This window comes from Salmo salar, chromosome 07, assembly GCF_965601325.2.
Source record: "Salmo salar chromosome 07, fSalSal1, whole genome shotgun sequence".
Lineage (NCBI taxonomy): Eukaryota > Metazoa > Chordata > Actinopteri > Salmoniformes > Salmonidae > Salmo > Salmo salar.
In genome coordinates this window covers 44,187,648-44,215,189 of record NC_138297.1, presented here as the reverse complement: position 1 = coordinate 44,215,189, position 27,542 = coordinate 44,187,648, and the positions used below count along the sequence as shown (strand labels likewise).

General features: G+C 44.0%; 1 protein-coding gene across 3 annotated transcripts; it reads right to left on the bottom strand.

The window, feature by feature from the left end:
* Positions 1-105: 105 nt before the first annotated feature.
* On the bottom strand, positions 106-26,757 carry LOC106609199 (actin nucleation-promoting factor WASL). 3 transcript variants are annotated; one of them, XM_082977657.1, is made up of 12 exons: positions 26,333-26,757; positions 17,809-17,943; positions 17,576-17,662; positions 17,298-17,394; positions 16,538-16,567; positions 12,069-12,261; positions 9,537-9,579; positions 6,299-6,452; positions 6,115-6,138; positions 4,803-5,305; positions 1,362-1,467; positions 106-1,263 (listed from the first exon to the last, which is right to left on the bottom strand). In XM_082977657.1, exons 1-12 carry the CDS (start codon positions 26,435-26,437, stop codon positions 1,202-1,204), a joined length of 1,539 nt encoding a protein of 512 aa, XP_082833783.1. In that variant the 5' UTR covers positions 26,438-26,757; the 3' UTR covers positions 106-1,201. The 3 variants fall into 3 exon arrangements, with proteins under 3 accessions (XP_082833783.1, XP_014063191.1, XP_082833784.1); XM_014207716.3 differs by lacking the exon at positions 6,115-6,138; XM_082977658.1 differs by lacking the exon at positions 16,538-16,567 and having other exon boundaries at positions 26,333-26,756.
* Between the last annotated feature and the right edge of the window lie 785 nt (positions 26,758-27,542).

The window sequence follows — 27,542 nt, the reverse complement described above, 5'->3', positions numbered from 1 at the left end:
AATCTTAGGCCCAAACAAGCACTTATTGTAAAATGTGCATATCCTACTGTACAAAGGCTGTTCATATTTAACATACATCCATCCCAAAGAAAACAGGAGAGCATCTCTGTAAATATTAACATTTATTTGTGTACAATTTAATAGTCCATTATTCTTCCAACCTAATTTCTGAAGGTTTGATGTCCATATATCCTGGCTCCTGAACGCCGTTTCACTAACCGTGAAAACAGACAGAGCGATACTGAAAAAAAAACAGCATTGGTTCCCTTCCAAGGAGAAAGCAGCATCCCCCTGTGTAGAGTCGGGTTAGTGTCGACAGTAGATGAGCGTTAGTGTAGTTCACTGGTTCTGAAGGACAGTTTGTTAGTGAAACAGCTCATCATGGGACACTCGGCTGCAAGATCAGTTGTCATATTAAGTTGACAAACTAATTCATCCTCAAGCTTTGCATCGGCACCGACCTGATTCAAACAAATAACCGTAGGAGACTGATTGCTACTATAAAAAAACTAAAAACATTGATGATAACTGTTTGTACTCAATTATGTAGTGTATGATGAAACAAACCAAAAGACAGCAGACAGCTGTGTGTACTACTGTAGTGTACGGGTTGACAGTGTTGGATAATTGAAGTGATAGCCTTTAAAGCATAACGTTGCAGATACAGCCATGATACTGCTCTGTATTCACGTACTGAGCCTCTTCTTTCAATTCGTGCAAAAATACAAACTCTGAGGAGATTTACAATTGACAGCGAATGGGGCTAAATATTCCAACAGAGCTGATTTCATAAGAAAGTTAAACTAGGATTTTTGACTAAGTAAAAATAAAGTAAGAGAAGGGTATGAAAATAGTGTTCTCGATTTTTAACAACTATATTATTAAGGGCTCTGACAGTTTGTTCATTTGTTCTCCCTCCAGTCACTGACCGACCTCTTCCAGATCAAGAGAAACTTGACAAAAAAAAAGTTAAATCCAGGAGAGAGAGAAGAAAAACTTTACAGAAAGATGACATGACAAACCTTTACAGATTAAATGAGGTATTGCACAGAATAACAAAAAAAAAGAAAAAAAAAGAGCATAAAGGCAACAAAAATATACAGCAAATTGATAAAACATTTACATTATAATTTGAATAAGATTTAGAAAGACAATTTAGGAACAATGTAGTGTTGTCAATCATCCGCGAGGGGGAGGGTCGTTAGTCATCCCACTCATCATCCTCCTCAAAGTCCTCTTCCTCGTCATCATCGTCATCATCATCTAGGGAGAGAAAGACAAACAAAATACATTGGTATGAATATAACAGCAACCACTTATCTAGTGTGTGTGTGCGCGCGCGTGCGCATGCGCGCGTGTACCTGAAGAGTGGATGGCTTTGCTCCTCTTCTGCATCACCTCCATCAGAGCTCCTACGATGCCGGCTGAAGGTGTGGCGGGTCCTCCTGACCCTGGTTCGTCAGTCACCTGGAACACACACAGGAACACACACCAGTGAACACTCTCCAGTATAGGGGAATGTGCGTCTAGTAAATTTAGAGGATAGGGGAAGTGTGAAGAGCTAGCCTTAAAGTCGCTGCATGGTCAAGCCAACGTCTGCATAGGCTGTACAGCAGTTACTGCGATACGGCCTCTGTAGAAGCCAGTGCATTCATACTCCTTGCGCTTAGGGGAGCAGCTCTGTTATGAAGGAAGTTGTCAATCATGTCAATGTGGAACTATACGGAGCCCTCTGCATTGTTACAAAATTTGGGAGGCGCACGGCGATGCGGTACGGAGCTCGGTTTGGCCTCTACAAGACTCTGGAGGATCCACAATTGCATCACACCCTCAGTACGGAGCCTCCGGATAGCAATGCCAGAGCAATCATAAATTGGCTTTTAGGTGTTGAGGTAGGTGCTAGGGTATAGGGGCAAAGGGGTTAGGGCAGGGTTCTTGAACCAGGTTTGGCCTTGGGACAAGTTTTTTCTGAGCCAATAGTCGGCAAGCCAGAACAGAACTAGTACATAATATTAACACAGTTAATTGGCCTACACTACAATTTGAGCAACGTTTATTAACACATCTGATTAGTACATAATAAATTCAGTGACTATAAAATAATCATTTAGATCTGATTACGCTCATAAAAAATCACCATGTCTCTATTAAATTATTATTTTTGTCTATTTCTCTGTGCGTTGACTGGTGGAGAAAAACACGTCTACGTAGTGTGTCTTCTTTGCAATGAAAATGTCGCTGTCTGCAAATAATTCAATCTCAGACATTATGAATCTAAGCATAGAACTTTCAAAGTGGCCTTCCCGCCCCAGACAGAGGCCCGACGCAGAAACTTTGAAGCGTTAACTGGGTGGCATTCTCAGAGGAAAACAGCACAATAAAGAAACTCGCATTTTGTGTGCTAACAATGTCCTCATTTTCCTCTATGAACGCGGAATAGACTCACGCCAGGAACCGGCTTTCACATAAGTCGATTGAGGACCGCCTGCGCATCAAAATCGCATCCATCTCACCCGACATCCACAAGATCGTGTCCGGGGGGAAATGCAACTTTTCCTATTGATTAAACAACTTAGTGGCCTATATGACTGTATTTAATAAATACTAACATTGTGAGTGCTTATTCAGGGATATTTAGGTCAAGCTGACAGTATTTTCTAATTGTTCTGTCGTTACAGGAGCTGGCTACCCCTATACCGACATTCAGACACAGCCTTTTTTTCTTTAAATTATTGTCTTATGTAGGACGCTACATTTTTGGACAGCTGCAATTGTAAGTAGGCCTAATTAAAAACATCCCACTTCTATTAGGCAATAAAAAAAAATGATTGGGAAAATGCTCTTGAGTCTCAGACTACCACAGCCAGTTAAGTTATTTTATATAGGCCTAGGCTCTTCAAAAATAGACTCTAATTAAACCCGCTTGTTGTTTGTAAAGTAAAAAATTAAAATGAAGTTCATTGTTGAAATGAATTACTCGACTGGTGTAGTTTTTATCCATCTGTTGCTGTGCAACACTTGCATAACAAGTTAGCTATATTTCCAGCACCAGGTGCTGTTCATCTCCTATTGATTGCACTGCGGTTGCAGCTTTACATTTCAGCACCACAATATAGTCCACTGCATGCTTTATTATTATTTGAATGTCTCCTGCATTCTCTCACCTCAAGAATGAAGTTAAAAAGTAACTTTTGCATTATTTAGGCAGGTTAACTGCCTTCTTGGGACATTGCATTTGGGAGTTTTTGCATCTCGGGGCCGACATTTTTAAACAAAACAAATATTCATAATTAACCTGTTGGGGCTAGGGGGCAGTATTTGCACGGCAGGATAAAAAAACGTACCCAATTTAAACTGGTTACTACTCTTGCCCAGAAACGAGAATATGCATATAATTAGTAGATTTGGATAGAAAACACTCTAAAGTTTCTAAAACTGTTTGAATGGTGTCTGTGAGTATAACATAACTCATATGGCAGGCCAAAACCTGAGAAGATTCCATACAGGAAGTGCCCTGTCTGACAATTTGTTGTCCTTCTGTTGCATCTCTATCGAAAATACAGCATCTGTGCTGTAACGTGACATTTTCTAAGGCTTCCATTGGCTCTCTAAAGCCGCCAGAAAGTGGAATGGGGTGTCTGCTGTCTCTGGGCAAAGAACAGCAGGAGAGTTTGTAAGTGGTCAGCCTGGGGACAGTGAGACTGAGATGCGCGTTCACGAGACTACTCCATTTTTTTCTTTCAGCCTTTGAATGAATACAACGTTGCCCGGTTGGAATATTATCGCTGAGAAAAATAGCATAAAAAGTGATTTTAAACAGCGTTTGACATGCTTCTGAGTACGGTAATGGAATATTTAGACATTTTTTGTCACGAAATGCGCTCGCGCGTCACCCTTCGGATAGTGACCTGAACGCACAAACAAAAACAGAGCTATTTGAATATAACTATGGATTATTTGGAACCAAAACAACATTTGTTGTTGAAGTAGAAGTCCTGGGAGTGCATTCTGACAAAGAACAGCAAAGGTAATCCAATTCTTCTAATAGTAATTCTGAGTTTAGTGAGCCCCAAACTTGGTGGGTGTCAAAATAGCTAGCCGTGATGGCCGAGCTATGTACTCAGAATATTGCAAAATGTGCTTTCGCCGAAAAGCAATTTTAAAATCGGACACCGTGATTGCATAAAGGAGTTCTGTATCTATAATTCTTAAAATAATTATGTATTTTGTCAACGTTTATCATGAGTAATTTAGTAAATTCACCGGAAGTTTTCGGTTGGTATGCTAGTTCTGAACATCACATGATAATGTAAAAAGCTGGTTTTTGATATAAATATGAACTTGATTGAACAAAACATGCATGTATTGTATAACAATGTCCTAGGAGTGTCATCTGATGAAAATCAAAGGTTAGTGCTGCATTTAGCTGTGGTTTTGGTTTTTGTGACATATATGCTTGCTTTGAAAATGGCTGTGATTAGTTTTGGCAGGGTACTCTCCTGACATAATCTAATGTTTTGCTTTCGCTGTAAAGCCTTTTTGAAATCGGACAATGTGGTTAGATTAACGAGAGTCTTGTCTTTAAAATGATGTAAAATAGTCATATGTTTGAGAAATTGAAGTTATAGCATTTGAGGTATTTGTATTTTGCGCCACGCGATTCCACTGGCTGTTGACTAGGTTAATTTGGGGGGCTTTGGGGTGACAAATCATATTGCTGATGGGACAGATTTGGCCCACGGGCCGGCAGTTGGGAAACGCTGGGTTAGGGAGTAATGTATAAAGAGGTAATGTTCACTCACAGCCTTTAGCTGTTTGCCTTGTCGTATCTGTTCGAGGAGACCGTTTCGTCCGGTGCTGGTGGAAACGGGCTCCACCTTCTTCAGCGGAGCCCCCTCCCTGATCTGGCTCAACAGGGCTGAGGGCTTACCAGCAGCTCCAACCCCTCCATCAGAATCCGGAAGCATGGGTGGGGGAGGAGGGCCGGGAGGCGGGGGAGGAGGAGGGGGTGCTCCGGAACCAATACCTGCTGGGGTGAAGGAGGGAGGTGGGGGAGGAGGTGGGGCATGGGGAGCTAGGGGAGGAGGGGGCAGAAGGCCTCTAGTTGGGGGTGGGGGTGGGGGTGGAGCTCCCATGCCTGGTCTGGAGGGGGGAGGAGGTGGTGGTGCTGAGGTGGGTGCTCTGGAAGGGGGAGGAGGGGGAGGTGCACCCCTGCCCCTGACCGGTGGGGGCGGGGGTGGGGGGCTGGAGGTCTGGTGTGGGGGAGGAGGTGGAGGTCCGCCTCTGGAAGGAGGGGGTGGAGGGGCTGGAGCAGGCAGAGAAATAATTTTAGCATGGCTTCTACTATTGTACACACACACTTCACAACATGCTTTAGATTCTAGAAGAACCTCAGAGGAAAGGCAGCAAATAAATACAGCTCAATTGCTTCTATGACACCATGCAGTAATGACTGTAGCCACTAGGGACAGCTATGCTTCATGTAATTCTTCTCAACTAACCCAGAAACTCAGACAAAAGCTTTGTGGTTTTATAAAAGAGTTTAGCATTGACTAACATGTCATTCTACAGTCAAGAAAAGGAAAATGTCTCTTCAGCACACTGCAATCGGACTCCTGGTCTGGCCTGTCAATGTTAGATCATGCCCAGGGGCGCACAGCTCTGGGCTCATATCCACAAAGCATCTGCGAGTAGAAGTGCTGATCTAGGATCTTTCCATGTAATTTATTCATTATGATCTATAAGACAAAACAGAGCCTAGATCAGCATTCTCACTCAGATGCTTTGTGGATACAGACCCTGGTCTTCAAGGGCCTCAGTCCTGAGGAACTCGAGGGCCTGAGTTGTGCACCCCTGTGATAGACCAGGGATTCCCAAACTCAGTCCTGGGGCCCCCCTGGTTGCACCTTTTCGGTTCTTGCCCTAGCACTACACAGCTTGATGAGTTGGTGATTGAATCAGCTTGGGCAACGACAAAAAGACGTGCACCAAGGAATGAGTTTGGGAAACCCTGTGTTAGACTCTTTTGTCCTGCAGAGGTCAGAGTTAGTCTATCAGACAGCTCCCAGTCAGACTAATGCCACAGCAGCACCATGCAGAGATAAACCAACCTACCACACCACCTTGGAGGTGGAGGACCTGAGGAACACACACTGAACATTAGACTCTAGAGCACTAAACAATCTATATGGACACTACATAGGTTACAAGATAACTTGTTTTTGTAAGTCACTGACCTATCAATACTCTTCTGACAAAACACACAACCCAAAGCCCTTAGTTCCCCACACACACGCACCTTGTCTGCGGAGCTCTATCTTGACTGCCTCCACTCCTCCCTTCTTCTCGATGAAGTCATAGATGACCTTGGAGGTCTCCTTGTCCTTCAGCTGGGCCTCAGAGATGCCACACATGTCAAAAAGGTTCTTTAGCTCCGGGTCTAGGTTGTTCACCTGGAGGAGAGAAGAGAACACTGGATTACAGGAAATAAAACCATGCTGGGTTAGAACTTCTATCAGTTAGAACTTCACTCAGAACTTCACTTAGTTTGAACCTCAATGAGTTAGGAACTAGGGATGCATGAGAGATGTATACATTAAAAAAATTAATAAAAATAAATTTAAAAAAATCGGTAAGCATATCTGAATTGGCAGATATTTGCTAAAAATGCCAATATCGGCTTTATGTATAGTTTAACGCCGACGTGCATACCTGTATAACGTAGGTAGGTGACGTAATGACACCACGTGCAACACAGCATTACTAACCTAGCCCAATGTCTGCTGTGTGGATCTATTTAAGTTTCAAAGATGGATAACAAAAAGGCCATAATGCAACATTTCTGCTGCCATTATTTCCCCGAGGGGAAAAAGTGAAATCTTTCAATACCACAAACCTAATTACTCATTTGAAAGTGCATCACCCCCAGACGCTCAGTGACTAAGTGCACAACTGAACAAGTTAAAGAACATTTCAGCGAGACAACTCAAAGGCGAAATTCATTAACGCCAAGATAGAATTCATTGCCCTTGACAATCAACCGTTCTCTGTTGTGGACGATGTTGGCTTTCGCCGGCTGGTCGAGCACCTCGAGCCCCGGTACACACTACCAAGTAGGCGCTATTTTTCAGATGATGCCCTACCGGAGTTGCACAGAAACTTTGAAAATGCACATCCATGAGCTACTTGCTATGGGCGTCACTGCTATTAACTTCACAACTGACGACAGGACCAGCGACGTCAGCCCCATGAGCATGTTGAGTCTGACAGCAGTGGGTCGACGAGGATTTCGTACTGAGGAAAGCCGTATTGCATGCTCAAGAATGTGCTGGTTGTCATACCACTGCTGCCATTTCAATGGCATTGGAGAACATGTTTGAAACTTGGAAAATCCCCAAGAACAAAGTACACGCTGTGCTACGTGATAACACACGTAACATGACAAAGGCTTTGGAAGAATGCGGAGTCGACAGTTTTCCATGCATATCTGACACAGTGGCAACAGGTAGGAAGATAGCGGGGTCATTTTAAAACACTCACTGCTAGCATACAGCCACCTGCAAGCAATTCGGGAACAGCTTGGAGTGAAAACGAAAAGGCTTAAGCAAGACGTTTCCACCAGATGGAACAGCACTTTTTACATGATGGAGAGCCTGCTGGAACAAAAATGAGTGCTTGGCGTGTACGCAGCCGACTGTGTTACCTGCAACAATCAGTACAAACCAGTGGACTCTCACTGAAAACATGAACACACTTCCTAGCGCCATTCGAACCACTGACTGGAGAAATAAGCTCATCGACTGCGTCTGCAGCAGACGTGATACCCTCCGTCATGGAGTTGAAACGCCTGCTCAATGAAACTGCCCACACAGACTGTGGGGTTAAAACTTGCAAAAGTACTCTACTAGAGGCTGGGAATAAGGGATTCGTGGCATTCTCTCTGAGCCTCTTTACTGTGTCGCCACCGAGCTCGATGCTATGTACAAGGACCGCTACTTCGATGCAGAAAAGGAACAGGGTTTTTACGTGAAATGTTAGACAGCTGGACAAGATGGAAACGGACACAGTGACAGTACGCACGGAGGAAGAGGACCCACGTCAGAAGAGGCCAAGGACAGACCGAGCTGAAACTTCACTGCTCGACATGTATAATGAAATCCTGGTTGAGAGTTAAATGACTGAACGACAAAACAGCACAGCAAGTAAGTGAAAGAAATGGGTTTGATGATGTTTTACTGGTAATGGGGACATGCGTAAATGCCAACAAAATAACTTTTTGGTGTGTGTGTATGTGTGTGTTTCAACTATTTAAGTGTACTGGAATGCTTAAAAAGCTGCTAAAACTTTAAATATCCGTTATCGGTAACGGGTTTCTGGGCAAGGAAAATATTGGATATTGGTCAAAAATGGCATCTGTGCATCCCTAGGTAGAACCTCACTGGGATAAAACATTAGTTAGAACCACATTATGTCAGAGCTGGCGGTCTCAGATAAACTGTTCTGATGTTGGCACCCCTGTTGTAAAACAGCCCCTGCATCACCACCTGGTGGCTGAGGGGAACTGTGCCAGGTTGGCACTGCCCATCCGGTAGAGTGGATTGAAGGCTGTGAGATTATATTCCCACAGAACTAGATTACACAGGTTTATATCATATCTACTTTAAACCACTACTCTAGCTCTCTGGGCAGAGACACAAACAGCTTAGTTAGTTTGTTCACCTCTATGTAATTCAGGTTGTGTTCTTTTATGTAATGAATTACAGCTGTAAATAAAACATTTTAAACCTGCAGGGTTCTTTCCTGTTTCTGTCGAAACATGTTAAAAGATCCTCTCTTTCTCTTAAATTCGCGCATCTCTCTCTCTCTCTCAACTTAAGTCCTTGAAAGTATTAAAGCTCAGAAACTTCAACAAATCCTCCGGTTCCCGTCTGCTATGTTCGATGTGCGTGTAGAACACCACGCAATAATTACTTATCCTTTTCTGGAAATGAATGGATGGATTATGCAGAAACAGGTTTATAATGTGAAATCTCCTTGTGTAACCCTGGGCTGGCAGTGACTTCTGCAGTGGGCAGAGATATGAAATATTACGACATATTTAGTTCTGAGGAGAATCGTGTCTGACGAACACTATCTTAGAAATAAACAAGTTCTGAGCCTGAGCACTGGTAAGGGGGACGAAAACACAACAACCCCCCTCTCCACTCTCCTTCCTTCCTTCCTTCCCACCCTCCCCTCTTTCTCCCAGTAATACACATCCTCAGAGAGAAACCATCCCACTGTCCAGGCCTTCTGGTTTGAGTTAGCAAGAAAGGCATTTCACTGTACTTGTTCATGTGACATTAAAACTTGAAACGTCCCATACGTTATGACAGAGGCTAGGTAGACCACCGCGTGAGAAGAGGCAGATCACAGGTCAGATAGGATCTTCCCATACCATTAGAAGTAGGGGATGATTCTACTAGCCAGAGGCTACAGTATAGACGACAATATCTCTTCCTCAGTCAAAACCCAGTCAGTCAGTCAGTCATACTCACATCGAAGCCTGTGTTGGGGTCCCAGCCGACATGGCCGACGTGCCTAGAAGGAAACACATGATCAGAGAGAGAGGAGTACAGAGCCTGAGGGAATGATCAGATCAGTATATAGTAGGTAGCCTAACCCTACACTCAGGGGATGAGAGGACACACTGAGGAAGTGTAAACTCTAAAGTAGCCTAACTAGAAAAGGTAACTCCAAGCAAATGTTCGCTAAGAGCAGCTGTTTACCTGGTTAACCAAGGGTGAGCCATGTGTTGGCAAAAATATATGTCCAAGTCAAGACACTACCACACTGGTAGCCTATTTGCAGGTGCTTTTTCAAAGCCCATGACCGATACTCCAGAGTGTAATTTACTCAATATTAGGAGTTGAGAAACAAATCAATAGAAACAAGACACTCCTAATTCAACATGTATTTATTCTGTTTTTGCTAGTGATATTCATAAAAACATTGGAAAATAAAATATCCACACAAAAAACAATGATATATACAGTACCAGTCAAAAGTTTGGATACCTACTCGCTCAAGGGTTTTTTCTTTAATTTTTGCTATTGCCTACATTGTAGAAAAACAGTGAAGACATCTAAACTATGAAACACATACGGAATCATGTAGAAAACAAGTGTAAAAAAAAATATCTAAATATTTTATATGTGAGATTCTTCAAAGTAGCCACCCTTTGCCTTGATGACAACTTTGCACACTCTTGGCATTCTCTCAACCAGCTTGATAAGGACAATCACTTGAATGCATTTCAATTAACAGGTGTGCCTTCTAAAAAGTTAATTTGTGGAATGTCTTTTTGAGCCAATCAGTTGTGTTGTGACATGGTAGGGGTGGTATACAGGAGATAGCCCGATTTGGTAAAAGACCAAGTCCATATTATGGCAAGAAGAGGGGAAATAAGCATAGAGAAACAGTCCATCATTACTTTAAGACATGAAGGTCAGTCAATCCGGAAAATGTTAAGAACTTAATAAAAAGCTTCTTCAAGTGCAGTCGCAAAAAACATTAAGCGCTATGATTTAACCGTCTCTCATGAGGACCGCCAAAGAAAACCCAGAGTTACCTCTGCTGCAGAGGATAAGTTCATTAGATCTCAGATTGCAGCCCAAATAAATGCTTCAGAGTTCAAGTAACAGACATCTCAACATCAACTGTTCAGTGGAGACTGCATGAATCAGGCCTTCATGGTCGAATTGCTGCAAAGAAACCACTACTAAAGGACACCAATAAGAGACTTGCGTGGGCCAAGAAACACGAGCAACGGATATTAGACCGGTGGAAATCTGTCCTTTGGTCTGATGAGTCCAAATGTGAGATTTTTGGTTCCAACCGCCGTGTCTTTGAGACGCAGAGTTGGTGAACAGATGATCTCAGCATGTGTGGTTCCCATCGTGAAGCATGGAGGAGGTGGTGTGATGGTGCTTTGCTGGTGACATGGTCTGATTTATTTAGAATTCAAGGCACACTTAACCAGCATGGTTACCACAGCATTCTGCAGCGATACATCATTCCACCTGGTTTGCACTTAGTGGGACTATCATTTGTTTTTCAACAGTACAATGACCTAAAACACACCTTCAGGCTGTGTAAGGGCTATTGACCAAGGAGAGTGATGGAGTGCTGCATCAGATGACCTGGCCTCCACAATCACCCAACCCAATTGAGATGGTTTGGTAATGAGTTAGACCACAGAGAGAAGGAAAAGCAGCCAACAAGTGCACAGCCATTTGTGGGAACTCCTTCAAGACTGTTGGAAAAGCATTCCTCATGAAGCTGGTTGGGAGAATGCCAAGAGTGTGCAAAGCTGTCATCAAGGCAAAGGGTAGCTACTTTGAAGAATCTCAAATATATTTGGATTTGTTCAACACTTTTTGGTTACTACATGATTCCATATGTGTTATTTCATAGTTTTGATGTCTTCACTATTATTCTACAATGTAGAAAATAGTAAAAAGAAAAACCCTTGAATGACTAGGTGTCCAAACATTCGACTGGTACTGTATAAATGCATTTATTTCCGCGGATCCCCTGCAGTACCTGGGTGCAGACCCCCGGTTAAATACCCCAGGTTTACACTACTTCAGTAACCCAATACCATAGTATTGACTACCAGTGTCCAATTAATAAAAACACAGGACAGATGATCCTCACATCCATCAATCATGCCAGATACATATTACATGTGATTAGAAATATGTCCAGGATTAAAAAGTCCCATCAACTCTTAGCGTGCACATTAACACATTGCAGTACGGCTAGAGGTACTCCTCTATACATTAGCCGTGCAATACCCCCCAGTTGACCCAAACGGGCCACATCCTAACTTGACATCACAGTGAGTAACTAGAAGTGCCACAAATCTAATCTCATGATGGATTCAACCCACACTGAGGTCTTGTGAAAGACCCTTACTTCTCAGATGTCACAAATAAGAGCGGAATTAAACACACACACACACACACACACACACACACACACACACACACACCTAAACAGAATAGAATAGATTAAAGAATACTTACTGGAAGTTACTGGGCGTTCCGATGTCTGCCTTGGTCAGCTTCTTGCCCTTCTTTCCCTTCACCTTCTTCTCTTTCTTGTTGTTGTTGACGTTGCTGCTCACCATGTTGAGCTGAGAGTTGTGGCCGTGGAACCGTGACATACTGCTGATCTCTGGATTCTTGATGTCCACCGTGGCCATGGGCAGGGCAGGGCCTAAGGAGGAACATAAGAGTCAGAACTGCAGTACACACAATGCAACAGTCCGGGAGACTCTAGGTCTGAGGGAGAGAGAGACCAGAGTCTCAGAACTAGGTAGTTTAACATACTGATTACAAAAGACTTTTGACGTACATTTCATTAATGAGGCCTACTTCCATCATTGATGCGTCCTCCCACAATTAGTTCAATGAGAGGGCACACAGGGTGAGACAGTGGGTTGACTTTTAACACCTGGAGAGTTTAGCCAATGTCCCGACACACTATCTGCTACTGTGATCAAATTACAATCTCAGTAAGCACTCCTCGTGTAAAACCCATCTCCTCTCTAATGCCTCCCATTAGGCTTAGGGCAGTTAGAGAGATGTCTGCTGGTGGGACCACAGGGATAGACCAACGCACAGCAAACAAGAAAAACAAAACCACCGCTACAACACTGACTGGATGAGATTCGTGTGGAATCCTCACACTGAATACTATTTGCCACTACCTGTGACTCACACGTTCTGTGACACCCACATAGTGGTCAATCCAAACTGAGTTCTATGGACATGAGTGTCCTGACTCCCTAGCCACCTACCTCTGTGGCTGGAGTCCCCACGGGGGCTCTTTCTGACCGAGGGCGAGACTGAGGGACTACAGTCACAGGGAGTTCCGTCCCCCTTCCTCCCCCCTCTGTCCCCTTTACACTCTCCGGCCGCCGCCATGTTGACGTCCAGCAGCATCTTACCCACCACGCCGCAAGCGTGGTCCCCGTGGCGTAGCGAGAGGCGGGTAGCGAGGTCCGAGGGGGGCGCATATAGTTCCTCCTGGGGAAGGATCAGGCAGTGGAGGGTGGAGAGACACCCTCCCGGAAGCATCGCCCCTCCTCCTCCCCCCTCAGATAGGTCCTCAGAGGGAGAGGACAGGAAGGTGGTACAGAACATCATCTCAGAGCGAAGGCGGCAGCATGGGGGGCGGGCAAGACTACGTGGTGCTTAGTCCTGGGCTATAGCTCAGAGATCCACTGATCCAAAGATCTAGAGAATCAGAGAGACATCCCGAGCCATAGAACTAGATAACCAACTCCAGGCGTTTCCAAAAACAGATTCAGAGAACCAGGTGGAGGAGCAACCAGAGAGATCGTGAGAGGAGACTGAGCAGGGTATGACCAGATGGACAGCAGGCAGAGCAAGGCAGACTAAGACCCTCTGGCTGAGTGAGGTGCCTAGGGGTTGGGCAAATGCCACAGCTACAGCTGGCCCCGCCTCCAAACAGAGTGCTCTCTCCTCGCCCTCGCAACAGGGAGCACTGCCAGGTCCCAGCTCTACGAGCCAGACGCTTTCCCATATTCTCTCATCCCCTCCTCCCCTCTCCACCAGCGGGCCAAACCACACCCCCAACTCCAGCCCACCTCTAATCCCAGCAAATCACAGTGCTGCTGGATTTTACATAACCATTAATGCCCACTGCTAATCCACCATAATCCCCGAGATTCTCTTAAACATGATGAATCTACATCAGAGAGAGAGAGGCTGGCTGGCTGGCTGGGAGACAGGACTCTGAGACAGCATGGGAAAAGAAGGATAGATAGTGTAAGAAAAAGAGCGATAAGGCAACAGAAACTGTAACATTCTGGGTGAACACGGTTAATTCCCCCAGACACACTCTAGTGAGTCAGACCCAAACAAACACGGCACCACATCCACCTGTCCAACCATTGGATCTGGCTGTGTGCTCTTCCTATCTGCAGGGTCCTTCTCACCTGTCATGACTGCAGACACTGGGACACCACAGATAAACCGCTGTATGTCCACAGGCAGCACACACCATGCCTGCTAGGCCAGAATGTTGTATGTTACCAGTCTGATCAACCTTCATAGGACAGGATAGGTCTGGGCCGTGCCATGTAAAAACATCACCCTCAGCAATCTGTTTACAGGTCACAAATGGAGAAAATGTCACCAATTCAGCCCCCCCCCCCTACAACACTTCCATGGCCAGTGCTGTGAGTAGACTGGGGTAGTGTGAGTGCTGTGAAGTAACTAACGTTAGCAGCTGAATTAAATCCTCTTAGCCTGATTAAGCAGACCAGGAGTTGATTGGGGTGACACGGTCTGTCCCCCCCCCCCCCCCATAAAGACCAGTACAACACTATGGGGAGCCAGGCACAGAGCCAAGGAGTGCTATGAAAAGTGTGACACTGTACTGTTCCACCACAGCAAATCTACATGACCAGTTCCCGAGAGCATCTCTAAAGAGCTTTTGACTGCTATAGTATCTGTACAGTAAGGAAAGCGCTGGGACTAAGTGACTTAAGTTCAAGAAAAACACCAATGAACCGTATCACCCACAGCCTGTCTGGGTACTGATGAGAGGGGATTTGAGAAGGACGCACCTCTTATACTCTACAAGTTTATATACACAGTTGAAGTTGGAAGTTTACATACACCTTGGCCAAACACATTTGGCCCATTCCTCCTGACAGAGCTGATGTAACTGAGTCAGGTTTGTAGGCCTCCTTGCTCGCACACGCTTTTCAGTTCTGCCAACACATTTTCTATAGGTTTCAGGTCAGGGCTTTGTGATGGCCAGTCCAATACCTTGACTTTGTTGTCCTTAAGCCATTTTGCCACAACTTTGGAAGTATGCTTGGGGTCATTGTCCATTTGGAAGACCTATTTGCGACCAAGCTTTAACTTCCTGACTGATGTCTTGAGATGTTGCTTCAATATATCCACATCATTTTCCTTCCTCATGACACCATCTATTTTGTGAAGTGCACCAGTCCCTCCTGCAGCAAAGCACCCCCACAACATCATGCTGCCACCCCAGTGCTTCACGGTTGGGATGGTGTTCTTCGGCTTGCAAGCTTCCCCCTTTTCCTTCCAAACATAACGATGGTCATTATGGCCAAACAGTTCTATTGTCGTTTCATCAGACCAGAGAATATTTCTCCAAAAAGTACGATCTTTGTCCCCATGTGCAGTTGCAAACCGTAGTCTGGCTTTTTTATGGCGGTTTTGGAGCAGTGGCTTCTTCCTTGCTGAGCGGCCTTTCAGGTTATGTCAATATAGGACTCGTTTTACTGTGGATATAAATACTTTTGTACCCGTTTCCTCCAGCATCTTCACAAGGTCCTTCGCTGTTGTTCTGGGATTGATTTGCACTTTTCGCACCAAAGTACGTTCATCTCTAGGAGACAGAAGGCGTCTCCTTCCTGAGTGGTATGGCGGCTGCGTGGACCCATGGTGTTTATACTTGCGTACTATTGTTTGTACAGATGAATGTGGTACCTTCAGGCATTTGGAAATTGCTGCCAAGGATGAACCAGACTTGTGGAGGTCTACAATTTTCCCATGATGTTAAGCAAAGAGGCACGGAGTTTGATGGTAGGCCTTGAAACACATCCACAGGTACACCTCCAATTGACTCAAATGATATCAATTTGCCTATCGGAAGCTTCTAAAGCCATAACATCATTTTTTTGAATTTTCCAAGTTGTTTAAAGGCACAGTCAACTTAGTGTATGTAAACTTCTGGCACACTGGAATTGTGATACAGTGAATAAGTGAAATAATCTGTCTAAACAATTGTAAGAAAAATTACTTGCGTCACGTACAAAGCAAATGTCCTTACCGACTTTCCACAAATTTCTTGTAAAGAAACTATAGTTTTGGTGTGGTTGAAAAACGATATTGACTCCAACCTAAGTGTATGTTAACTTCCGACTTCAACCGTAGCATCTTATCTATAGCTAGGTGATCTACTGTGAATGTAAGCTGATTATTCATATGGCCTGGTGTGGAGTGTGTGATGGAGTGAGTGGTATCACAGGTTTGGTATTTTAAGATTGAGGGGAGGGATCTGCTCAACTTCCTGTAGAACTGGCTTTCTGGAATGTGTATGCAGAATACCTAAGCATGTCCTGTAAGGCGGATTTATGTACATTGAAATTGCTTCTCACCACTGATGCCACAGTCAGATATACAGTACTTCCATACCCCTTATGGTTAAGATTAAGACTGGGGGGGTAGGGTAGGTAGTGTTAGTTAGGGGCTTGGGAGAGGTGTTCACTCGGAAACAACCTGCATTCAGTGGATTATCCAATGGCTTTACACTGGAACCACTCAATCAAAGCCACGTGGGGACGAGTGTGTTTGTTTACGTGTATGTATATTTTAAGTCAAATCATTTCTGGGTTATTTGATTGAAAACTTAGTGTCTATGTCGATTTCTGGTTAAAATCTAAATTATATATATTAAAAAAAAAAGACTTTCATGAAGGACCTACCATTTTGACCTGGAGGGTCACGTCTTTTTTCTGTAAAACAAAATGTATAGAATTAATCTCCTGTATAGTGCTGCGTGTTAGTGAAAGGTAAGGGATTGGTATGGATTTACAGGTGACTGAAGTGTATGGACCAAAGAGGAACTCTGCTGTAAGCAGGGGGGGTTCGGATGGAGTTAGTTTATAAGCAGCATGGATGCGTGTGTGTGGGGGGGGATTGATTGTCAAGCGTACGTGTACGAGTTAGTGATTTACCAGAACGATCACAGACTGACAAAACAGAGCTCAAATCTAAAAAAAAAAGGATCATCCATTAGAAACTGCATCGACGCTTGCTGGTTTGGGACAGAGGACAAACAGTCCTGACCTTGTCATTATAGCAAGCTGATCTCCATGAGCACTTCAAAAAGAGGCACGGAAGAGCACTGTTGCCCCTGGACACTGATCTTAGCTGATCAGGCACATGTTGATGTTAGGATTTAGGAGAGGGTGAAGCTGATTCTAGATCTGCTCCCCTTCTACTGGAGCTAGAGCCCTTAACGGTGGGCCAGAGAGAGCGAGAGCTGTCAATTGAACAATCAGGACGTAAAGGAGATGGCATAGAAAGAAGGAGAGATCCATATCTCAAAATTGAGAGGATCTGTATCTTAAAATTGAGAGGATCTGTCCACTCATTAGCAGACCAAGCTAAGGTCAGAGGAGAGATGGTTTTTAATATCAGAGGTCAGTAGAATAAAAGATGGCGTCGGTAGGTAGTAGTCACCAGATTTTCTCTGTCGTCTCCCATGCAGGTCCTCGAAGGCGCCCCGGAAAAGCTTGGCCTCCTCCTCGTTGGAGAAGTTCAGTCCCATCTGGCACGACTACACACACACACACGCCAACAAAACGCAGGAAGTGGAATGTCATAAGAACGAACAACACTGCAAGCTTAAAAAAAAAACAGCACACATAGGTTTTTGCCATAAATAAATTGACCATGACATGTGAAAGGACTTGGCTGGAGCAAGGCACATCAAGTACATAGAGAAAGGGATAACTCACATCTCCTGCGAATGTGAAGAAGTAAGATTTGGGGAAAGCGATTATGAAGTTGTTGTAGAGCTCCTGCTCTAACATGCTTCGACCCTCCTGTGGCGAGAGAGAGAATGTGTGGATATAATTATTATTATTATTATTATTATTATCATCATCATCTGTTTTAATCTATGGTTTTGTCACATACATCAGATAGGTGTAGTGAAAATGTGTTGTTTTACAGTGTGAACTAAACCCACCTTCATGTCGAACACCCTGATAAAGTAGGATCGTGCTGGGTTGTCTTTGACCAGACAGGCCACACCACAGCACTTCTTGGTCCAGGCTGAGTTCCTGTCTGCTGAGTATACCTGCACCACCGCAGAACACAGCGACTGCAGGGGGGAGAAAGGCACAAGGGGTTCATACACCCGAATCCATTCAACTGAAATGTGTCTTCTGTATTTAAACCAACCCCTATGAATCAGAGAGGTGTGGGGGGCTGCCTTAAAATTGACAGCCACGTCTTCGGACACCGGGGAACAGTGGGTTAAATGCCATGCTCAGGGGAAGAACATATTTTTACCTTGTCAGCTCGGGGATTCGATCCAGCAACCTTTCGGTTACTGGCCCAACGCTCTAACCCCCACTAACAGTAAGTCGCTCTGGATAAGAGAGTCGCCTAAATGACTAAAATGTAAAATGGATGTAATAGGGATTCAACTGAGACCCACAGACTCTCAGTCTATGTTTTACAGTGAAGCAGTGTTGGCCAGGTCTCCCTTTAAAAATATGTATTTGACTAATGGAATTAACTTCCTGCTTTAAAAAGGTAGACTCAAGGACCCCAAGTATACACAATATCAGGCCGACTTCCTCAACTACTAAGAGCGTTGAAGCGCGAGGCTAAACATCTCTGCTGTTTTGGTCACGTAGAGATCACGCTGTAACAGTGTGAAGCGCACCCGAGCGTGTGCGCAGATACTCTGTGACCGCGCAACATTTTGTATCGCGCTCAGGGGCGGAAATCCCGGGGGGGACACGACCCCCCCATCCTGGGAAAAAATATGATTTGTCCCCCCCAATATATCACTGAAACAAAACTATGTAATTTAAATAATATTAATAATACGCAATGAAAGCAATTGTGCTGATTATAGACACTTAATAGCGCGTTTTTAAGTTTCAAAAGATTGCGACCCCCCCACCCTTTGCCTCACAATGGTTTGATCCACTGCCAGTTCCTTAGTTGGCAAGGTAACAGAGGGGTCGTATCCACTGTCTGAAAGGCACTCAATGAACGTAACTGACGTGAGGTTAATCCAGTCAATTGCGCACACACACTAGGTGAATATGCAGAGCTAGCGCGCAAATATTAACTATTAAGCTAGCTAGTACCTATTCCATTTATGTGGCCTCGTCAAAGATGGAATCTTTGCTATCGTCAATTTATTCCAAGATCAGCATGCAGATGATGTAAGTTAGTGCTTCAAAGTCCCTGTGATAAGGTTAGCGATAAACTGAAGTCCAAACTGAACAGAACTACACTCTTCTACCATTGTCTTAAATATATTTAATGGTCTCGTTGCAAAAGCTAAATTGTCGCAAGGGAACTTTTATTTATTTATTTTATTTCACCTTTATTTAACCCGGGTAGCAAAGATTATAGCAAACACCACTGAAACAAAATTGGTGCTCGCTAGCTTTGCAAATTCAGCTATTGTTGGAAGCCAGCCAATATGAAACAAACTATTAAAATTACAAAAGGTTGCAGCATATGTTGTGTAAATGGTGAACTCATACAGCTGTCAACTCTTGTCATTTTAATCCGTTTCACATTTGCTAGCTCCCTTCTAGATCGAAGCCCAAATAGAATGATAAAAGATGATAAAAGCCCATCTCCTACTGTAAATAACCTACACACTGTGTGTGTGTGTAGCCAGCCAGCCAGGTAGAAAAATGGCAGAAAAATAAAAGACGGACATCAGAGTATTTTTCAGTACACCAAAACGCAAAGTAAGAACCCTAGTAGCCTAATATCTCGAAGACTAGTTGATAAAATGTTCATAAGAAAGAAATGAAATTCTAATGGAAATGTTTCACAATGATGTCATTAGGCAGAGCAGGCAACAGATGGCACACAGACAGCAGAGTTGGGGACAGATATGCAGGGACAGACTGGCAGAGACGGAGTCTCAGGTAAGTTTGTTGAGTCTTTGTTTGGCAACATTATGAAAGGTTCTAATTTTTTTTAACTTGTAAAATAGTAACATAATTGGAAAATGCCATGGATACCCCCACTCTCAACTTTAACAAATCTTAGTTCAGTCACCAGTAAGGCAATGGTATTGCTGTTGTGATTAGTTGTGTAGTTTTGGGTACCGGTAGTTAGGAGTACGGCAAACGCCTTATTTCTTTGGTTCCGCAATATACATTTACCATATTACAATGTAGGCTGTGTTACAGCACTACTTTTGGTGTCCCCCTCAGGAATTGCTCTTGAGAAAATTTCATGTAATTGTCCCCTCCAAAGTTGATATCAGATTTTCGCCCCTGATCGCACTCATCTCAATATCTGCGGATCTGCTCAGGGCAACCTCATCTCGCCAAGTCGAACATTAAATAAAAAGGTTAGAAAATAATGTATGCGCAGAAACACTACTACAAAGGTGTGACAGCATTGGCAGAGTTTAGACTACCGCAGAGCTGTTCATTTCTCAGCAGGACTAAAGTCACCCTGTCCTCTTGTGTGCCAGTACTGTCCTCTGTATTGCTTACTGACATCTCAGCAGTCTCCTCACGCAGGACGGTAAAGTAGCCTGTCAGGCTGCCAATAAAGTGGTGAATATACTCTTGTCACTTACTTATAGTAATGAGAGGAGGACAGGAAGGCTGGCCTGTCATAATGTGTCTTTATTGTTGGCAGCAGTGTGTCTCACCGTAACAGCCTCTACGCCTTTCTCTATAGGACCGAGCTATCACACTGCTGACTGACTCCGAAAGCAGACATGTTCGTAATGCATCTAGACCTAGAAGCTCTAGAACAGGGCAGCCCAACCCTGTTCCTGGAGATCTACTGTCCAACCCTAATTGAGCATATCTGAGTAGAATCAGGTGTGTTACATTAGGGTTGGACTGAAAACCCACAGGACGGTAGATCTCCAGGAAGAGGGTTGGGCAGCCCTGTACTAGGAGGAGGCCGTCTCAGGGAGCAGTGGTTACCAAGTGAAGCTGCTGCAGCGATGCAAATAATGTCCTCAGCTCTTTGAAGATAACTTGTCATAAAGATAAAGGGCTAGCTCAAACAGAGCTAACTGGAGTGTTATTGCCAAGTATCTCATGGTCTTAGACTGATGTGGCCAGGCCTTTCTACCATGCCCGTTATGTGTGATCCTGCTGGGGCAGACAGGCCTGCAGCAGAACCCTCTGACTCAGCAGGGCTGGATGTCAGGCTCCACTACACAGACTCAAGATCAGGGCCCGGTTTCCCGATACCGATGGAACTTAGGCTTACGATGCGTCGTTCCTACAACGGCCGAAAGCCGAAAAACACCACACGGAGAGAATGTTCGCTAAGTGCATCGTTAGACAAATTACAGAGACAGAAGCCCAGTGGTCACCAACCTTCTCTGAGTCAAGATCACTTTGAGTCAACATGCATGCCGAGATCTACCGCTCTGATTTTTTATTAACATGACTTAAAAAAAATGTAAGCCTAGGCAACATTAACCTATTAAAACAATACTGTAGCAATGAGGTTTGTGCAGTAGGCTATAGGCCCAATACATTATCACCGCATGTTAGCTTTGCTTGAATTTACCTGCCAGTGCATTGTTGTTCGGGAATTTAAAAAAATATTTCATATTTTGAGGTAGGCTATATGATCACACTGGTAATAGATTCATGGTTGTATTATTTGTGAGGCACATTTAAATCATTTGCCTTTTTTACTTTCCTGGGCTGATGGTGCCTGCACCTGATGGTCAGTCTCAGCGGAGAGAGAGCGCAGCAGACTGAGGGTCCGTCTCTCAGGGACACCGTCTTCCAGCTGATGACGAAACTCGAGTCGCACCGCATTATTTTTGCCTCATGCACAAATTAATGTTGTTACTCCTATAAACAGAGAAAAGTGAAATATTCCTTGATATTAAAAATGACCCAAGCCGCTAATAACAACGCATGCCTATATACACACACACTTTCCTACTCATTCATTAATGCTACACTGCTTGTTCTAGCGCTGAGTGGAAATAGGAAGAACGCGCATTTTGTGGGTTAAAAAAAGTGTTGACTACAAAGTGTTGACAGTGCTGAGTAAGAACTTAAACATGAACTCACTCAAAAACAGCAGCTCTTTGCTGTATTCGTTGACAGTCTCTCTCTAGTCATAGTTTTAAGCGTATTGAAATTTCACAGTATCAATTTTGCCGTAGCTTTTTTTAAGCCTGCTAAATTACAGCAGACTCGATCATCTGAGTAATCGGATTGGCCAGCAGTGGCATAATGCACTTGATTTCCTCTCCAGGCCCACCGGGAAGGCAGAGTTTGTACCTTCAGACACATGAAATGGCAACAGTTTGCCTACCTGGCACGCGGGGCAGCGGAATTGGCCTCACCTACCACCAACAGCCCGAGACTAATTTAAAAAAAATAGGAACAAGGGTTTATTTGTTTTTTAACAGAAATGTTTGGCGACTGACTAGATATGCCTTGGAGATCGACCAGTCGATCGTGATCGACCAGTGTGCCAGACTGAATTCAAAGTTGACTAAAGAGATTATTTCTCTCACCCATCTACACACAATACCCCATAATGACAAAGCAAATGTATTAAAAATTAAATACAGAAATGGATACTTTGTGGATACTTTGTAGAAGCCCCTTTGGCAGCTTTGACAGCTGTGAGTCTTTCTGGGTAAGTCTCTAAGAGCTTTCCACACCTGGATTGTGCACCATTTGCCCATTATTATTTTCAAAATTCTTCAAGCTCTGTCAAATTAGACAACCATTTTCAGGTCTTGCCATAGATTTTCAAGTAGACTTAAGTCAAAGCTTACTAGAAGAGAGGAGGCTGTTATAGCAGCAAAAGGGATGACCACCGCCACATAAATGCTCATGATTTTGGAATGAGATGTTTGATGAGCAAGTGTCCACATACATTACATGAGCAAAAGTATATTTTAAATGCAGTCATCTCGGCTTACATTTTAAGCTTTTTATGCTTCACTTGTTTGTAACAACTGCCAATATTTTGGCAACTTTGTAGGCCTATTTGTAGACAACTTTGTTCGGAAGTTATTGTTGGTCAGTCAGAAACATCTTGATTCTATGATTAGCAGAGATCTTTGGTGAATAAAGTGACGCAGAAGGGTAAAAAAAGCAGCTCACAAAACACTTAGCTGTTTTACAAGCAGTCGGTAAACAACAAGCGCTTTCAAGTGAAACATTTTTTTACATTTTTTTTTTTACATTTTAGTCATTTAGCAGACGCTCTTATCCAGAGCGACTTACAGTAGTGAATGCATACATTTCATACAATTTCATACATTTTTTTTTTTTTGCTGGCCCCCCGTGGGAATCGAACCCACAACCCTGGCGTTGCAAACACCATGCTCTACCAACTGAGCTAACAATGGTTTTGGGAAACAGCACAGAGATTTACCGAAGCTCCTACGAAGGTTCTAAAGATAAACTTAGCCTTAAAATGCTTTTGGGAAACGGGACCCAGGTTCTTCCCCAAGTTTACTAGCCTCCTCGCAGAGGGGTTCAGGCCCATTACCCTGCAGATGAAAGGCGGGCCAGAGCGGAAAGTGGTAAAGCAAGTTCACGAGAACGCCTAGTAGCTAACTACACACAGATGGGTAAGGGCTGTGCAGTGTCTGGGGACATGAAGCTTTCTAGCCTAGACTACATTTCAAAGAAAGCAATATTTGTCTGTGCTCATCTAGCTGGCTGTGCCCACAACAGGACTAAGGCAGTGAGGTCACAGAGAGCTGAGCGGTTTCATCTATCAGCCTCTCGAGCTCTGATCACAAGTGGCAGCCTGAACGAGCCCCACTGGCCACAGGAAGCAACCAGTCCCAGTGACATCATCAAAGCTCGCCATGACACCACTCTCCTGGCTGCTGGTGCTACTACACACTACAGCCAATAGGACTGTTGAGGGCTCACAGGGAAAACAAACAAACAGGATGTTGAATGTACGGTAAGTGTGCATCATTCATCCATGTCCTGACAGTATTTCCCATGTAGCCTAAAAAGTGGGATTGGGTAGGAATGGCTAGGGTTGGGAAGGACAGAAAGAGAGGGGGGAAAGTCCAAGTGGAGTTGGGAAGGAGTAGAGACTGGAGAGTAGTAGGAAATACAGAGACTGGTATTGGGAGGCAGAGGCCCAGAGTAGGGGTGGTAAGGGGAGGCCGAGGTGGGGAAAGAGGGAACAGGGAAGAGGTTGGGAAGGAAAGTATGAGGTAAAGATCAAAAGGCACATTTTCGCCACTCCAGCACAAAACACTGAAGGAGGTTGACCACTGCACTTCCTGCTGGAGAGGACTGCTGACCAGGCAGTCTCTGTGTCTGTCTCACTCACACAGAACGCGAATTGGATAGCTTCCACCTCTAGCCCGGTGCTGATAGTAAAAAGTGAAGCAGTAGGAATACCAATGAGTTGAATGTCAGTGAAGCCACAGCAACACAGGTTGGACCTCTCACATGTGATTCATCATCTGGCAGGGCCTGTGTTTCAGAGTGTGCCGCTCACTGTTTGTATGTATGAATCACTGAAAGAGAGGGGAGTGACAGAGCGATAGAGACCAAGATAGAGAGCGAGGCCCTGAGCTGAAATTCACTGACACAGCTCTGTCTCCAACTAGCACATAACATCCATGTCTCAACAGGCAACAGGTATTAGACATGAGCTTCTGGCTCAGCTAGCATAACTTGCCTTTAACAACTGGAATAAGCCAAAGGTTAAACACAGAAGCCTGGGGCTGTTCAGTGTTAAGTTCTCTGTGGAGGAAGAGAAAAGACAGCAGCTTCCTACATTTTCATTCTCTAGCTACGCGAGACCATTACATAACAAGCAATCGCTCACTTCTCGCGGATTTTAAACAGGAGTGTGTTCATGCGGAGAGCGAGGCAGGAATGTCGCTCACGCAACTGCCTGGGCTGTCTAACATGGTGAGTGACATGGCCTGGATGTCTGTGGAATGATGTTATTGGCTGTGTATGCAGGTGTACAACACAGGTGCAGAGACACACCTGGGACAGGTATGACTGTGACAGACAGGTAGGAGGCGGGACTCTTCTGGCCCACCACGTGAGAACGAGGAAGTAAGATAAGACGACTTCCTCAACACCATCTTAGCCATCTTTGTGAACATGACAAAGGTGACATGACTCAAAGCCAGATGATATGGGGAAGTAGCAAAGGGTGTGGTAACGGTGGCATGGGAAAGTTACTACCGAGACAAAACGATCAACTCATCTACTCTGGAGAAACTGTAGGCTCAACCACTGTAGGGAAAGTGTGCGAGCAGTATCCGACTTCACACTGGGTAGAAACCTACCAACTTAGTTTCAAACATTACACAACACAGACAGACCCACATCCATGAGGAAATCTGATTAAACCACATTCCTGATGAACTGATTAACAGCCTTAAAAATGGCAGCTTTATCTTGGCCAGGTTGCAGTTGCAAATGAGAACTTGTCCTCAACTAGCCTACCTGGTTAAATAAAGGTGAAATAAAATACATTTTAAAAATCCAATTGTATCAACCAACCTGTTTATAGGTAGCTCATACCTGCATGTACTGTGAAATAAGTGGGGTGGGTGCATTCGCTCTCTGAATTGACATCGGATGACATTAGCCTACCACCCAAGGCTAGCCAGGTAGTTTATTGACAGATCAAGTTGACATACTGGGGTGTAAAACCAGCAAATAGATACTGTATACCTATTTTGTTGACATAAGTGTAGGCCTTTACAATGCTATTGTACATTACACCAACTTAAATACCCGAGGTTAAAGGGTGCAATCAATGCAGATCATGTTTCAAGAGGACACATTGTTTCTATTGAAATATAATTTCCTGGCTGGGTCAAATGATAACAAAAGGCGGTATATAATATCATTTTTCAAGCTGTCACATTAAATAGAGTCCCTGCCCATCAGAGCTAATTTGCTACAGTGATATACTAACGCTACACTGGTCACATTCTTCACTGATTGCTGCAATCAACTGAATTTAATTGTGTGATTGCCTATGAGAAAGTATTGTGTGGACAACAGAACAATGCATGCCAGACAGATTGTTCTGAACACACAGGCTGCTTCCGAAATCAGCCAAGACATTATGCAACGTCAGTACGAAAAACATTCGTAGCCAGATTGATGAGTTTAGCAGATCCTAACACTGGCACAGGTCTAGGCCAACAAAACCGAGCAGCACATTCTTGTTAACAGTGGTTTGGCTCTTCTCGGTGTTTCCATGCTATGCAGGTGTGTCAGGGAACACCCGAGGCCTCGGGGCTTGACTGAAACTTTCTACCGCCCAATGTCACTATGTCCCGGGATATCAAGTTGTATTTTTCCCTACCCCTATTCCACCAGTCTAGCCGAAGCCAAGGGAAGGACCGTCAGTGCCTGTGGCGAGAGTTGTTTTCCTTCGAATGTTATATCAAACATATTGAGGCATCAATTAGAGGTTTCAATTAATCCTGAAACGGGTAAACATCATTCACGAGCAATTAGTAAAGAAAGTATAACAATTGATAAACTTACGGTGCATTTTCTGCCGAGGTAATTGAAGAGACAGTCGTTCTCTTGTGGGGTTAGCAGTTTGGATGCACTGTTAGCGGGCCGCCGTTGCGACAGATGGCCACTCATTATTGACAATCAACCAAAAGGTGTGTTATGATTCCGATTCGACGTTGTATGAAACCCAAACAAACAGTCATTGATCTCCCGTGGCCTGCAACTGGACCCTCACATCGATGCACCTTCGTTCACTTCCCGATAGAAACAGCTTTAGTATGATAATATCTCCGTTGGTCCCAAACACAACGTAAGGTCCTCCTTCAATCCAAATTATGAGAACATTCCTGCAACGTCTTGCATATGGTAGATACTAAACTTTCATCGGAACTCCAGCGCAAGTAGCGGCAGATTTTTGACTCAATCCAACATGGCAGTCTATGGGAATAAACCAAAAACGTAACTGGGGGAGTGCACACTTTTGAAATGCACGACTAGATCATTTTGAGAGCATTAAACGGTTATGTTACACAACATTTATGACATAACAATGTATTATCTTTATAAAACAAATTAATGCAAATATGTCAAAAGAAGTTAAATTAAAATATTTTTTGAGAGAATGGTACGATCCAGCCAATGTTTATACCAAAGATTCTTATAACTAACCCAAATTAGACCAGAGCGTGTCGATTGAAATGGGAACAAAATAATCATATTGGCCAAAACGAGCAGAGGTGGGGCGAAGCAGGCACGAACTAGTGAAATCCTATTGGCGCGTTCTAGCATTTATTTACATATTTCCGTTAGGGAACGCCTACTATGTGAAGTGCGCATGTGCAATAACGCTATTCGACCCTTGCATTCCTTCTAAACAATTTTTTTTTCAAACCTTGGCAAAGGGTAAAGTCTGCAAAACGCAGTCCACTCTGTTTGCTACAGATTGAGGTTTTGAAAACAGAAAACTGTATGGAGGTCAAATGTTTAATTGATGACAACATTTGCAGAATTTTACCAAAATTCGTCTCGTTCTATCTTCTCCCAATTCCGGTCACTGGGCTTCCTCTCATCACCATATTTGGTAGTGAGTGGAAACGCCAACCAGAGGCTTCGCATTTATACATCCGGTGAAATATCTGGCTTATACTATCTCGTATATACTATAATTCAGCAAAGAACGGAGCAGAGACAGAACGCGCGGATTGTCAAATTGATGCTATGGTATTTATGCCGCATT

Bases quoted from the DNA above. Each gene is read 5' to 3' on its own strand.
- LOC106609199 (XM_082977657.1), bottom strand. From the start codon at position 26,437: ATGAGTGGCCATCTGTCGCAACGGCGGCCCGCTAACAGTGCATCCAAA. The intron at 6,453-9,536 runs GTGAGTATGACT...TCTCTCCTCCAG, and splicing joins ACCCCAACACAGGCTTCGAT to GTGAACAACCTAGACCCGGA. The intron at 1,264-1,361 runs GTACACGCGCGC...TTCTCTCCCTAG, and splicing joins CAAAGCCATCCACTCTTCAG to ATGATGATGACGATGATGAC.